Genomic DNA, 16021 nt, shown 5'->3' with positions numbered 1-16021 from the left:
GTGAGAGTGGACATCCTTGTCTCGTTCCTGATCTTAGAGGAAATGCTTTCAGTTTTTCACCATTGAGTATGATGTTTGCTGTGGGTTTGTCAAATATGATCTTTATTATGTCGAGGTAGATTCCCTCTATGCCAATTTTCTGGAGAGTTTTTATCATAAATGGGTGTTGAATTTTGGCAAAAACTTTTTCTGCATCTCTTGAGATGATCATATGTTTTTTTCCCTTAATTTTTAAATATGGTGTATCACATCAATTGATTTGCATATATTAAAGAATCCTTGCATTCCTGGGATAAATCTCACTTGATCATGGTGTAAGATCCTTTTAATGTGTTGTTGGATTCTGTTTGCTAGTATTTTGATGAGGATTTTTGCATCTATGTTCATCAGTGATATTAGCCTGTAATTTTCTTTTTGTGTGTGATGTCTTTGTCAGATTTGGTATCTGGGTGATGGTGGCTTCATAGAAAGAATTTGGCAGTGTTCCTCCCTCTCCAATTTTTTGAGAAGGATAGGTGTTAATTCTTCTCTAAACATTTGATAGAATTTGCCTGTGAAGCCATCTTGTCCTGGACTTTTGTTTGTTGGATGATTTTTAATTACGGTTTCTGTTGCATTACTTGTGATAAGCCTTTTTATATTTTCTAATTCTTCTTGGTTCCGTCTTGGAAAGTTGTACCTTTCCAAGAATTTGTCCATTTTATTGGCATATAGTTGTATGTAGTAGGCTCTTATAATCCTTTGTATTTCTGTGGTGTCAGTTGTTATTTCTCCTTTTTCATTTCTAATTTTATTGATCGGCATCCTCTCTCTTTTATTCTTGATGAGTCTGGCTAAAGGTTTATCAATTTTGTTTATCTTCTCAAAGGACCAACTTTTAGTTTTACTGACTTTTGCTATTGATTTCTTCATTTCTATTTCATTTATTTCTGCTCTGATCTTTATGATTTCTTTCCTTATACTCATTTTGGGTTTTCTTTGTTCTTCTTGTTCTAGTTGCTTTAGGTGTAAAGTTAGATTATTTGTTTAAGTTTTTTCTTGTTTCTTGAGGTGAGATTGAACTGCTCTAAACTTCCCTCTTAGAAATGTTTTTGCTGCATCCCATAGGTTTTGGGTCACCTTGATTTCATTGTCATCAGTTTCTATGTATTTTTTTTCTTCGTTGATTTCTTTGGTGATCTCTTGGTTATTTAGTAGCACACTGTTTAGTCTCCATGTATTTGTGTTTTTTACAGGTTTTTTTCCTGTAATTGATTTCCAATCTCATAGTGTTGTGGTCAGAAAAAATGCTTGATAGGATTTCAATTTTGTTAAATTTTCTGAGACTTTATTTGTGACCCAAAATGTGATCTATACTGGAGAATGTTCCATGTGCACTTGAGAAGAAAGTGTATTCTGCCACTTTCAGGTGGAATGTCCTATAAATATAAATTAAATCTATCTGGTCTATTATGTCATTTAAAGCTTGTGTTTCCTTATTTATTTTCTGTTTGGATAATCTAACCATTGGTGTAAGTGGGGTGTTAAAGTCCCCTACTGTTATTGTGTTACTGTCGATTTCCCCTTTTATGGTTGTTAGCATTTGCCTTATGTGTTGAGGTGCTCCTACATTGGGTGCATAAATATTTACAATTGCTATATCTTCTTCTTGGATTGATCCATTGATCATTATGTAGTGTCCTTCCTTATCTCTTGTAGCAGTCTTTATTTTAAAGTCTATTTTATCGGATACAAGTATTGCTACTCCAGCTTTCTTTTGATTTCCATTTGCATGGAATATCTTTTTCCATCCCTTCACTTTCAGTCTGTTGGTGTCCCTAGGTCTGAAGTGGGTCTCTTGTAGACAGCATATATATGGGTCTTGTTTTTGTATCCATTCAGCCAGTCTGTGTCTTTTGCTTGGAGCATTTAATCCATTTACATTCAAGGTTATTATTGGTATGTATGTTCCTATTACCATTTTCTTAATTGTTTTGGGTTTGTTTCTGTGGGTCTTTTTCTTCTCTTGTGTTTCATGCCTAGCATTTGTTGTAAATCTGGTTTGGTGGTGCTGAATTCTCTTAGTTTTTGCTTGTCTGAAAAACTTTTGATTTCTCTGTCAAATCTGAATGAGATCCTTGCTGGGTATAATAATCTTGGTTGTAGGTTTTTCTCTTTCATCACTTTAAGTATATCCTGCTACTACCTTCTGATCTGCAGAGTTTCTGCTGAAAAATCAGCTCAAAACCTTATGGGGATTCCTTTGTATGTTATATTTTGCTTTTCCCTTGCTGCTTTTAATATTTTTTCTTTGTATTTAATTTTTGTTAGTTTGATTACTATGTGTTTTGGTGTGTTTTTCCTAGGATTTATCCTGAATGGGACTCTCTGCACTTTCTGGAATTGCATGACTATTTCCTTTCCCATGTTAGGGAAGTTTTCCACTATAATCTCTTCAAATATTTTCTCAGACCTGTTCTTTTTCTCTTCTTCTTCTGGGACCCCTATAATTCAAATGTTGGTGCGTTTAGTGTTGTCCCAGAGGTCTCTGTGATTGTCTTCAATTCTGTTCATTCTTTTTTCTTTATTCTGCTCCTCAGCAGTTATTTCCACCATTCTGTCATCCAGCTCATGTATTCGTTCTTCTGTCTCAGTTATTCTGTTATTGATTCCTTCTAGTGTATTTTTCATTTCAGTTATTGTGTTGTTCATCTCTGTTTGTTTGTTCTTTAGTTCTTCTACATCTTAGTTAAACTTTTCTTCTATTTTCCCAATCTGTGTCTCCATTCTATTTCTGAGATTCTGGATCATGTTTACTATCATTACTCTGAATTCCTTTTCAGGTAGATTACCTATTTCCTCTTCATTTATTTGATCTTGTAGGTTTTTACCTTGCTCCTTCATCTGTGACATAATTTTTGTCATCTCATTTTTTTTTTTTTTGGTGGGTGGGATTGTGTTCCTGTCTTGCTGGTTGTTTGGCCTGAGGTTTCCAGCACCGGAGTTTGTAGGCTGTTGGGTAGAGCTGGGTCTTGGTGCCAAGATGAGGACCTCCAGGAGACCTCACTCCAGTGAATATTCACCGGGCTCTGAGGTTCTCTGTTAGTCCAGTGGTTCAAACTCAGAGCTCCCACTGCAGGAGCTCTGGCCCAGCCCCAGGCTTGTAAGCCAAGATCCCACAAGGTGCATGGGGCACAAAAAAAAAAAAAAAGGAAAAGGAGCAGAACAATAACAAAAGTAAAAAATAAAATTAAATTAGAAAGCAAACATGTATGTTAGAAAGAATAGAAAAGTATATGTATAGATGAAACAACAACTGGAAGGTAAAACAGAACCACAATAGTAAAAAAAGAAAAGAAAAAGAAAAAAAAAGCAGGAAAAAAGGCCTTGGCTGTGGGGGGTGGGGAGGCAGGGCTTAAGTAGGGGTAGGGTTTAGGTGGTGGATGGGGCCTATGCTTAGGGCCCACAGGGCCAGAAAAGGCCTTGAGGGGGTGGGGGGTGGGGCTTAAGCTCAATGCAGCCAGAGAGAACCAGGTGTGCCTCTGGCCTTGGAGGGGAGAGGACCAGGTCTAGGAGCCCAGCAGGCTTCCCAGGGTCAAGTGGGTGTGGGCAATGCCCAAGGCACCTCCCCTGATCCCCTGACCCCACATGGTCCCTACTGCCCACCTCTCCTCCTCTTCCCCCCTCTTCCCTCTCTCCTACACCCTTAGGATCCCCACAGCCGAGGGGGCCTCAGAGGGCAGAGGACCAGGCCCAGGAGCACAGCAGGCTTCCTGGGGCCTGAGTGGGTGGAGGAAACACCCTCTGCACCTCCCCTGATCCACCAATCCCAGAGAGCCCTCCCCCCACCCACCTCTCCTCTTCTTCCCCCGCCTCCCTCCTATGCCCCTAGGACCAGTGCATCCTGGAAGGTGCCTCTGAGGGTGGAGGACCCAGCCCAGGAGCCCTGCAGGCTTCCTGGGGCCTGACTGGGCAGGGGAGATGCTAGGCGCACTCCCCCATGATCCTCGAAGCCCCTGAGGGTCCCTCCAGGCATGGGAACACCTCCCCCCTCTCACCCACCCCTCAGGGGCGCTTGCTTGTCCTGTCCAGCCTCCACTTCTTCTCTCCCCTCACTCCCCCGCTCATCCTACCCAGTTGCTTGGGGGTTACTACCATCTCCTTGGGTGTTGTGGTCCCTCACCAGTGTCCAGCAGGTGCCCTAAGTGTGGGGAGATGGGAACTCCACATCCTCCCCCGCAACCATCTTGACTCCACCCCTGATGGGAGCACTTTTGGGGACACCAGAATCCCTGGAATTACTTGACCCAAGTAGCTGGTCTCCCCAGCATAAGAGCAACCATGTCCTGAGCCGACAGCCCATCTTGCTTGGGTCCTCCCTTCTCTCAACCTTCCTCACTCCCATGCTCACATCTACAGTCACACTTGGATGCTTAAGGCCCCTGCAGAATATATCAAGACCAGCAGTCTTCTCACAGTCCCCTGGGGCATATTCATCTAGTTAAAAACAGATATTGAAAAGATTCATAGTGATTAGTGGTTTTAGCTTTGTTTCAGTTCATATTTCAGATCAAGAATTATTTGAAGATCTAGTTCAGATGGTAGTTCAACTGAGAGGTGTGTGAACAAAGAATATTGCCTGCCACTTCAGTTAACAAAGGATGTTGTGACCATAAAGGCATCAGCCACTGCACCCACCCTTCTCCCCATCCCCACCACCCCACCCTGCCATAGTGTATCCTGAGGGGAATTCAGGAAGGAGAAAAACAGGATTCTGGCCTTAGATAGTTAAGGTGCATATCAAAGGGATAATTTCAGTGAGCCCAGACTGTTGCATCTTCCCATACATAGAAAAGCAGTAAAATCATTAACTTGAGATGTCTGTTTTTTGGGATTAGCAGCAATCTTTTGATGTCCCACTACACAGTTTTATTTCAGCAAAACCTCCAATATATCTTGGCTCTTCCCTATCGACTGAAAACAATGCACAATGTGAGAGTTGTGAGTTAAGTTTTATTGGGCCCACAATGAGGACTATAGCCCAGGAGACAGCATTTCAGATAGCTCTGAGAAGCTGCTCCCAAGAGGTGGGGGGAAGGTCAATATATATGTGATTTTGGTGAAGGGGAAGTATGTGCAATCAAGCACATATTTTTTACAGAAGCTTTCTGCTAGTCCCACGAAGGTTACTGCTAGTGACAAGGAGCAGACGTCACCTTGAAGGATTTTAGTGCTTTTCTGGTTATGAGGAGATACAAGAATCGGGCTCATAAAATCGTCTCTTGAAAATATCTAACTATCTGAAGACTTGTTCTGCCAGTTTTTCCAGAGTACAGAGGGCCTCATTCCTGATATCCACACTGAACTCCTTTCAGGGGATGTTGAAGGTCAGCAGCTGCAGCAGCTCATAATTTGATCCTTGTAAAGGTAGGTGGCAAGTGCCAATTTGTAGGTGACATCACTTATCTCTTTGGAACAGCCCCTCAGAGACATCTGAGAGGCTGTATCCCAGGCTTAAGTCCTCAGTAAGTCTGCCCAATAAAACATAATTCTCAGCTTTTAGCTTGTGCATTTTCTTTCAGTCTACAGTTGCTATATCCAGTCCACAAAAAAGAGAACCCCACACCCTCCTTCTGTCTTCCTGGCCCAGGAAGTGAGTGGGGTGAGGAGAGGAGGGCAGGGTGCGAGGGCTTGGAACCTGGTGGAAACAGTCCCCTGACCTCCCCTTTCCATGGGGGCGGGGGTAGTTGTTGCTGGGAAGAACTGACCTCCCCAGGGCCTATGTTGCCCATAGCCTTGTGTCCAGGTGGTGCCAAATAGCAGCTCAGCTCAATGGAATATGAGCAGAAGAGCTGCCTGTCACTTCCAGGTTGGGACAGTGGAGATGCAGGTGGGAACCTGGGGCTGGAGTAGAGTGGATTCCAAGGAGAGTGGGGGACCTTGGGGGTCTGAGGGGAGAGGGCTTCTATCTTGACTGGAGGAGTGGTTACTTGGGCACATTTGTCAAAACTCATTAGTTGGTACACGTACATTTTATTGTATGTAAATCATACAATATATGAATGAAGCTAATTCTAAAAAAAATAAAATAACCTGGGAGAAAGAGCTTTACCAACTGTAAAGAGCTGTGAAAATCAGTGATTCATGATTTGTCCAACTGTACAATGTGAGTATAGAATTCTGTGGACCTCCTCAGATACAGGGTTTATACTGGAGCCCAGGCTGGGACTAAGGAAGAATTGGCAGCAAAGGGCTTTATCTGGGTGGGAAGTCCTAGACCCTGCCCAGAAGACAGGAATCCAGAGTTAAGTGTGGACAGCCAAGGAAAGGAATGTAGACATTGAGCAAGAGTGGTGCCTTTGCCCGGGTGCCTACTCTGGGTGAAGAGGCAGGAGCAAACAATGCAAATAGAAGTGCATAGAATGGTGTGAATTACTTTCAATTACAGCAGCAGGACAGAGTATTTGCCCTGGCATGTCCCTACTACTTTTCCATTTAAACCCCCTCCCTGTACTGTCTTTCCACTGTCTTTCTACCTGCACCCTACAGTCTGAGAACCTCCCAGACTGGAAAACCAATCCTACTCCTACTTCTGTGCTTACCTCTGCCGTGGCCCTTTTCAGCCCTCGGTCTAAAGCCCAAGTCTTTCCAACGTGTGGAACCTCCTGGGATCTAGCCCTGCTCACCTTCCAGCTGCCTTCCCAGTCCTCATCCCTGATTTCCATTCCTGTGTGACTCTTTGCAGTTCCCCAAAAGTACCAGCGGGGGAACTTCCAGGAGGTTCTAAGAACAGGTAAGCTCTGGTGGTGCCCTTGGCTGCCTGGAGTCAGCAGCCACGTGAAGATGTAAGCAAGCTGTGCTGTGGCCTGTGCAGTCATGGTGGCAGTAGCCGTAGAGATCTGGGGAGGGGATGAAAAGGGAGAGGGAATCCTGAGACATGGAAGCAGCTATAACTTTGGTGAGCTCAGCATGGTCTGAGGGAAGTGGGCCAGGGCTGCACCTTCCACATCACTCTTTCTGGTAGTCCACCCTCTCCCTAGAGGATGGGGAGAGCTGCTTTCAAACTGGAGTCATCTGCATAGACTAGTATTTACTCCTTGACAAGGGGAACTATGTTGGCAGCTCTTACAACCACAGGCATCAGGCATTATCACTATCTCTCTAGTAGTAGTGGGAAACTGAGGCACAGAGAGACGACATCTGTTGCCCAAAGTTCCAGGCCTGAAATTTGAAGCTATGCCTCTAGCTCTAGAGGCCATGCCCCTTACCACCAAGCCATACTGGCTCTGATCCTGGCACCTCGATCCTGCATGCGGATAAGCTATTTCCTCCCAGGCCATGTAATTGAGGCCTGGCCCCTGGGGCATGCTGCATGGTCCTCTAGACTCTCTGCATGTCAGCAAGCTGGATGCAGAACAATTAACTAAGAGCCCAAGAATCCCAGAGGATGGGAGAACCATGGAATAGAAGGAGTCTGGCCCCTTCCTCACTCTCAGAGGGGAGCTGCCCAGGACAGCTGCCCAGTCAGGAACAACCATATGGGTTTAAATAACTGAGAAATCAACTTTCCTTGTATTAACCCCCAATGTTGTTGTTTTTTTTTACTAAGATATATTTGTTACAGCAGCACACCTTAGCTTATTATTAGTTGCAAAGGAGAAAAACAGTAACTTTACAGTGGAGAAACCTGGCAGATATGACCTTAACCAAGCAATCAAGATTAACATCACCAGTTGATACGACATATCAACATCATGTAACTCCTGATAAGATGCACTGGGGCTCTGTACCCATGTTCCATTTCATGCAAGGCTACAAGACACATCATTTCTGTGGGACTCTTGCCAAAAAGACATAGCCTCAGTCTTATCATAAGAAAAGTTCAGACAAGCTCAAATTTCTGAAAAATAACTGGTCAATAAAATAAAGACTCCAGAACTATCACAGAGTGTGGGAGACTGAGGAGACATAACAACTAAATGCAAAGAATTGGATCCTGGACCAGAGAAAGGACATTAGTGAAAACTGGCAAAAGTCAAATGAGGTCTATTAGTTAGTAGTATGGTTTCAATACTAACTTCCTGGTTTTAGTAATTGCAGTGTGGTTATGTAAGATGTGAATGTAAGAGGAAGGTGGGTGAGAGGGTACTAGAACTCTCTGAACTATTTTTGAAACTCTTTGAGAAATCTAAAATTATTTCAAAATAAAAAACTAAAATAAATAAATGAAAATGAATGTGGTAATGAGCTACCATCAGATGGCCTTTCTGGTGGCTTTGGTCTTAATCATTATCAGCAAGCCTGGACAATAAAGACCCACACTGGGTTACACCTTTAAAAGTTTTTATTACAGAAAACCCCATTCTTCCAAGTCCAGCTCAAGGCCCCCCTTATTTACTAAAACTGGGCTTCTGTGCATATTGGATTGAATGGTTTTCTTGCTCCTTGGGTATCTGCTATGGAGTTGAGGACTCTGCCTTTGATTGCAGTTCTCTGAGAGGAGGGGCTGTGCCTCTGTAGCCATGTTCCATTCTGCACAAGGCTAAGAGACACCTAGTCAGCAGGGCACTGACAGCATTATGCCCCTGCCTGGGAGGTTAGGCAGGGGAATCTGACAACTTTCAGCAGCCCCTGTGCACCCCCTTTGGGTCTTGTGGTGACAGTGTCCTAGACAATGTCACTGTGGGCCTGAGACTACAGCCAGTTCAATTGCTGAAGAGCCAAATATCAGTGCTGGGGTCAACACAGGGCATTATGGTTGGGCCCCCCCCTGAGTGTGAGGATGGGGGCAGTGGCATGTTGATCCCCAGAAGTACAGGGCTGTAAGCAAAAGATGCCAGCAAGGTGGAAGGGTCTGCTTCTCAGAAGCAAATTAGACAGGGATCAGGGAGGTCCTGAGAGCCCACACACAAAGGTACAAAGATTTCAAAGGCGAGTAACTGGGAAGTGGTGCTGGACAGTGGCTTGAAGGAAGCCCAGCCCAGAACATATCAGGACAGATTTGGTCATTGAATGAACCAATGCTTTAATAATAAAGAATAATGTGGCTATCACAGGGCATTACCTGGAAGGCTGTGACTGCTACTGCTACTCACTGAGCAGTTAAACAGGGGAGGGGAGGGTTTGAGGGTGCAGATCTCAGAGCAGCAACCTCAGCAGGAGAAGGCTGACAAGGGTCAAGGGTGTGGAGAAGACTTTAGAGCCAGTGTCACGGGTGGTGCTCAGGGGAGTGGGAGTGGGTGTTGAGGAGGCGTCGGAGCTGTCTACACACTCAAACTTTAGGAAAGTGACTCCTCCAACCGTCGGATGTTCAGTAGCCAGGAACTCACAGGTGGAGCTGCTGACACTGGAGCAGCCTTTCAGCACGAGCTTCGTCTCTGTGAACGCAAAAGAGACAGTAAGGACTTCACAGCCCCTTCGCCCTTCCTCCCCAGTCTTCTCAATGAGCTGCAAGAGCTGAAACAGGTCTGTTCCTGACATAGGAGCTTGGAAGAATGAGTCCAGGATCAAGAACCCCAAATGGTAATGGCAGAGTGGCTGTGGAGGTGAGGGCCTAGATACCCTCTCCCAACCAGTCCTGGAGGAAACCGAGGCTCCTGGAGGTGGATGCGAACCTGAGCTCACGGGTTAGGGCCAGAGCTGGACCTGGGACTGAACTCTTCAGTGTTTTCCTGAGTAGCTGGCAGGTGGTGAAATCCAGGGACAGGATCAGACCCTCCGTAGTCCTCTGCTCTCAATCCAGAAGTGAGTCAGCACTTCAGACCTGCTCCTGGCCTCCCCTCTTCTAGGCTCTGCTTTCCATCCCCACTCCTCTCTGGACCTGAGTTCTCTCTACCTGAGTTTTCCCTGAGAAGAGGGAAAAACAGCCAGAGGGGATGCAGAGAGACCCCTGTGTCTTAACTCTAAATCTGTGTTTTAATGTGTTTAACCCTGTTTTAAGGTGCAGGCCCTAGGAAAAGACAAGGGAATTTGCAAAGAAGATGTGACTGTGATTACAGCTGCCTTTTACTGAGTACTTACTATGTGCCAGTATTGCTCTGTAGGCTGCAAGTCAAACAGCCCTGGAGGAGAGGCAGCTCACAGGGGAGGAAGGGGCCGGAGGACGTGACTGGCTACTTGTTAGAGGCAGGGCTGCAATTTGAGTTCAAGACTGACTCCATACGTGCTCTGAGGAGGAGGGGGAAACCTCCACATCCCAGTAAAGAAAGCAATTCATTGCTGCTTTAGAGCAAATATCAGTGCTGGATGGTGAATTAGAGTGTGTTAGGAAGATGTGTTGCCTGGCACATGGCTACAGTATTTTTTTTAGCATCTTTATTGGCGTATAATTGCTCTACAATGGTGTGTTAGTTTCTGCTTTATAACAAAGTGAATCAGCTCTACATGTACACATATCCCCATATCCCTTCCCTCTTGTGTTTCCCTCCCACCCTCCCTATCCCACCCCTCTAGGTGGACAAAAAGCACCAAGCAGATCTCCCTGTGTCATACAGCTTGGGCAAAAACAAAAACAAAATCCTACATTTATGATGGCTTTGATCTGTCTGGCTTTCAGATTAAGTCAAAGGTGGCACAGTGGTTGAGAGTCCGCCTGCCGATGCAGGGGACAAGGGTTCGTGCTCCGGTCCGGGAAGATCCCACATGCCACAGAGCGGCTGGGCCCGTGGGCTGTGGCTGCTGGGCCTGCGTGTCCGGAGCCTGTGCTCCGCAACGGGAGAGGCCACAACAGTGAGAGGCCCGCGTACCGCAAAAAAGATAAATAAATAAATAAACAAAGCCTTTTTTATTTATTGGTTTTATATTGTATGATGGTTAATCTGTATCTCATAATGGTTAATATCAAATTACTTTTGTAGAAAAGAACAGTTGGTTGGATATTTTTTTTGAGAGAAATCATCAGTATTGTTTATTTTCAAGTTTACAACGACTTTTTTTTAAGTATGAAATGCTGTATTGTTTGTACACCACCACCACAGGGGAATAGATCATGGCTAAAATGTTAATAGAATTTTTTAATTTTGTTGTTGTTGTTGTTCTTTTTTCAGTTGGTTGGATATTAAAGCCCCATTTGACTCTTCCTTCCAGGTGACCCAAGCTGTCATAATCCAATACCTCTCAGTGACATGCAGAGAAGAGAAGTGTACATATAAAAGGAAATAAAAGTCAGACCCACCCATACCTACAGAACAGCTCACCCTAGTAAAGAAATAAATGCCAGGAGTGACATGATGCCCTTAAATGAGCCTGGCTTGATTACAAGCCACAAGAGAACAGGGTTCAAGAGACTGACAGCCCAGGAGGAATGAAGTCTGGACTGAGGTGGCAGAAATAGCAACCAGCTCAAAGCTACATTAACAGCCTCACTATCTCAAAGGCATCCTGACCTTACTCCCTCTTCTTACTAACCTCCTCCAGGCCTTTTTTTGTTAATCCAGAATTTATGATCCAAGGCATGACATGTTTTAAACTTAAGTCCCATAAAAAGGAAATGACATACCATTCTTAAATTCTGCGATTAGATTGACACATCTTTCTTCTTTATAACATTTCCGGGTTGTCTCATTACAGGAAGTTTCATTAGATCCATAACATGCAGGGCACTCTGTGTTGCTGGACACCTCTTCCTGTGGGGGATCTGGGTAGAGTAAGAGTCATTAACTCAGAACAGTGTTATCACAAATATCACAGTACTGCCTTGGGTGGAAGGGGAAAGGCAGACAAAGACGCTAGCCAGAGAGACCTCTCAGCGTCTCTCTGCATGCTCAGGAATCTCAGATCCTGCCATAAAAATACCAGTCGTCCCATCCCATGTCCCACCAAAATATTTACAGCACACAACCTCACAGACCTGCCCTTACAGACCATCCAGTCTTCAAGAACTGTGGTCAGTGAGGGTGTTGGGATGAGGAGGGAAAGGTAAGATTTTGAGCTAAAACCAACCTATAGCTAATGTCAATGGTAGCCAGCTATTCTGAACATTAGCCAACAGGTGTGTGACTATTACTAAATCTAGCTCTGAACAAATGAACACAGGCCATTATTCAACAATGTGACTTGGATAAAAAAAAAAATTACATTGAGACTCAGCTCTGCTATTAATGAACCATGCTCTATGACTATGGTCAATTTTCTCCTCTTCAAAAAGAAGGCTTTGGGGCTTCCCTGGTGGCGCAGTGGTTGAGAGTCCGCCTGCTGACGCAGGGCACACGGGTTCGTGCCCTGGTCCGGGAAGATCCCACATGCCGCGGAGCGGCTAGGCCCGCGAGCCGTGGCCGCTGAGCCTGCGCATCCGGAGCCTGTGCTCCACAACGGGAGAGGTCACAACAGTGAGAGGCCCATGTACGGCAAAAAAAAAAGAAGGCTTTGATCTAAGCCAACAGTTCTCAAATGGTGGTCCATGGACTCCTGGGGATCCCTGAGACCCTTTCAGTGAGTCCACCAGGTCAAAATCATTTTCATGATAATACTAAGATGTTCTTTGCTTCTTTTACTCTCTTTCTCTCATGAAAATACAATGGAGTTTTCCAGAGGCTACATGACATGTGAGATTGCAACAGACTAAGAGAACAAGCAAATCTGAGAACCCAGCTGTATTCTATAAAACCAGAAATTAAGGAGCTTTGAGAAAACATGGATCAATGTTATTCTTCCCACTAAATATTTTTTGTTTTGAAAATAGTTATTTCTATGTAAAAACAAATGTTATTAATGGTAACATGTAATGAGTTTTATTATTTTTTAGTGAACTAATAAATATTTTTTAAATTTCTTAGCCTTATTTTTAATACAGTTAATATTGATAGATATAGTCCACAGAAACAAATGTTATTTGGAGTCCTCAATAATTTTTAAGACTTAGAGTCTTGAAAGAGGTCCTGAGGCCACACAACAATTTGAAAGCTACTAATGAGCATCTAGTACCCTCGCACACATCTCGGAGTGCTGTGATTTCTGTCTTCACTGAGAAAGGGGAAAGCATGGTAGTAGCGCTGGTTTTCCTCATTTGTTTCTCAAGTAGCTGTTGTATGTCAGCAGTTAACGTTACCCAAATATTCACTGAAGTGCCTAGACTTAAGATGTCCACCCAAGAGTGAGAACCATAGGTAGTGAAGGAAGGGACGGAGCAGGGAGGACAGAGGAAGGACGTGGCCAGCACCCACCTATGGTGTCATTGGTGTCATTGCACGCCTTTCCTTGGCAACACTGGCTTGCAAAATGGAAGATTTCATTAGCAGATACGTGGACTGTGAAGGTCTCAGCCACGCTGCAATTATCCACAGAGCAGGCCTTATCCTCGTACAATGTGATGTTTTCTCCTACACAAAGGCAAACACAGACTGTCAGTCCTGTGTACAGAGTGTTCAGGGAGGGCAAAGATCCTGAAGAGCAACTGCTTTAGGCAAGGGCAGCTCAATGCAGTTTGGGGGACACTGGAGAGGGTTTCCTGCAAAAAGAAAAATCCTTCTCAGTGAGGTGGTTCCTTTGTTTAGCAAGAGGTTATCAGAGAAGCAGCTTAAATTCCAGGTGAAAGGCTGATGGGGAGCTTAGAAGTGGGTGGTTCAGGCTGACACACCCAGAGCCCACTGAACAGTCTTAGCATCTAAATATAGCCAAGCAGATGTGATGGGTCTATGTGCAACACGATGTTGAAACTGAAGTTAATCAAACTTCTAGACCAGAGCTATCCAATATGGTAGCCCCAGCTCTATGTGGCCACCTACAACTCAGTCCTCAGTCACACTAACCATATTTCAAGTGGCCAGTAGCTGCATGTGGCTACCATATAGGACAGCACTGACATAGACATTAACGTCCCTGAAGAAAGTTGTACTGAACAGCATGAGTGCAGTTTATAGGAAATACCAGGAGTAGGGGAACAAGTGAAATGACATCACAAAGAAGCAATCAAACAAAGCCAGAATATAAGACAGCTACAGGATAAATGGCCCCATTTCTCCAACAAATCAATGGGATTGAGCAAAGAAAGTGATATTAGTTATTATTAAACAAATTAGACACGATAGAACTAACAGCAAAATATGCAATGTGAGGATTTTGTTTGGATCCAAATTCCAATGCATCTACTATCATACATCTTTGAAACACTTGGAACATTTTTAAGGTGGCCTGGGTATTACAAGAAATTTTTTAATTATAGCTAATTTTCTTAGGTGTGATAATTGTATTGTAGTTATATAAAAAGGGGGAAAAAGTTCTTTTCAGAGATGAACAGCGAAGTGTTTATAGGGGAAATAACATGCTATCTAGGGTTGCTTTAAAATACTATGGGGAGAGGGTAAATTAGGAGTTTGGGATTAAAATATACACACTACTGTATATAAAATAAATAACCAACAAGAACCTACTGTATAGCACAGGGAACATACTCGATATCTTGTAATAACCTATTAATGGAAAAGAATCCATTTTCCTAAAATGGAAAAGAATTCATATATATGTGCGTCTGTGTGTGAATCACTTTGCTGTACACCTGAAACTAACACAACATTGTAAATCAACTATATTTCAATAAAAATTTTAAAAATAAAAATAAAATACTATGGGGAAAAAAATAGCAAAATGTTAATTGTTGACACAGGATGGTGGTTACATGGCAGTTCATTATAGTTCACTACCTGCTTTTGTGTATGTTTGAAATGTCCATAATAAAAAGTTTAAAATAAGTCAAAATGCTCTGAGAGAGAAGTAACAATTATGCCAGCAGAACACCCTAGAAGGAAGTCTGAGTGAAAATATGTTGGATCTGGAACAGGAAGGAACGCTGAGAAGAGGGAAAGGGGGGCAGAAAATGGAAAAATGAAAACACCTAGAGCAAATTGCCTGCTTTGTAATTTAGCTAAGAGCTGCCCCTGCTTCTCACATTCACTAATACAGGTCTAGCATGAAGTCTGAGTCAGGCGCCGCAATTCCAAGGAGCCACAGGGCTTGTCTGCTTACTTGGCTCTACCACTGTTACTGACTCCTGCATGCTGCTCCTCCTGAGAGGTGCCTTCATGACCCCCTCTCTCCTTGCACAGCCCAGCCTTAGCCTTGCTTTCCTGGCCAACCCCTCCAGCACCTGCCCTGTGCAAGTTCCAGAAATGGGAATGATGAGCATCCCCCAGGCTCACCTAGAGAAAAGTTCGCCAAGAAAGTGGTACAGCTGATACTGGCATTTGCGGGACACTCAGTGGCATTTCTGTCAACACAGGGGTCTGTCAACGAATTACACTGCACACAACTCAAGGATTCTGGGAAGACAAGATGTTCAGCATCGTCAACATTCAGGAGACATTTATAGAGTGTGCTCTGGCCAAAGCACTGCACTCACCTCAGGGTAAAAGAATAGCCAAGATGGCATCCCTTCCCTCTGGGGTCCCCCAAACTTTAAGCTGTGAGGTGGAGCCACCCGCATTAAGTTTATCCCCACTGTCCACCATTCCCCAGTGGGAAGACCCAACCTTGACCCACAGCACTGAGTGGTACCACAGGGGGCAGTGTGCACAGAGAGGTCTCATAGCCTCCACTGCCCACACCTTGACATGAGAGTTCACATGAGGGGATCCCAGGGCACCAAGAGTGAGAAGACCGTGGTGAGGTGGAAAAAGGGGTCTTCATTCCAAAAGGGGGCCATGTGGTTTCCCTCACCTACAGCTGCAACCGTGAGCATGACGATGATACCAGCAAAGAGGAAGCCCTTCATGGTGCTGGACATATGTCGTTGAGGACGAGGACTGTGGCCGCAGAGCCTTAAGCCAGAAGAGACACAAAGAGGGCAGTCTGGGGAATCAGAAGGCTGCTGGGGAGTGATATTCCCTAGGATTGCAATCAAACTTCAACAGACCCAGCCTGTCCTTGTGACAGAAGGAATCAGCATCCTCAGCTGGGAGCACCGAGCCAAGATGTAGATTCCACCCTGCCCTTATACCCACAAGAGTCTGGGTTTTCCCAATCCTAGATGCCTGCAAAGGCATCCACACACAGGTACAAAACACAGCCCAGGGCATTTCCTACAGAGCCACTATGGGTACAAAATGGGCAG

At 44.4% G+C, this 16021-nt stretch overlaps 1 protein-coding gene across 1 annotated transcript; it reads right to left on the bottom strand.

Annotated features, from left to right (window-relative positions):
* Window positions 1-9117: 9117 nt before the first annotated feature.
* Window positions 9118-15682, bottom strand: LYPD8 (LY6/PLAUR domain containing 8). Its single transcript, XM_007456508.1, has 5 exons — window positions 15628-15682; window positions 15111-15230; window positions 13140-13295; window positions 11477-11614; window positions 9118-9356 (listed from the first exon to the last, which is right to left on the bottom strand). Exons 1-5 carry the CDS (start codon window positions 15680-15682, stop codon window positions 9118-9120), a joined length of 708 nt encoding a protein of 235 aa, XP_007456570.1.
* Window positions 15683-16021: the final 339 nt, after the last annotated feature.

The sequence above is a fragment of the Lipotes vexillifer genome, unplaced genomic scaffold (assembly GCF_000442215.2).
Source record: "Lipotes vexillifer unplaced genomic scaffold, Lipotes_vexillifer_v1.1 scaffold814, whole genome shotgun sequence".
In the NCBI taxonomy this organism is placed as follows: Eukaryota; Metazoa; Chordata; class Mammalia; order Artiodactyla; family Lipotidae; genus Lipotes; species Lipotes vexillifer.
The sequence above is the reverse complement of the archived record's forward strand: the minus strand, read 5'-3'. Positions and strand labels throughout refer to the sequence as shown.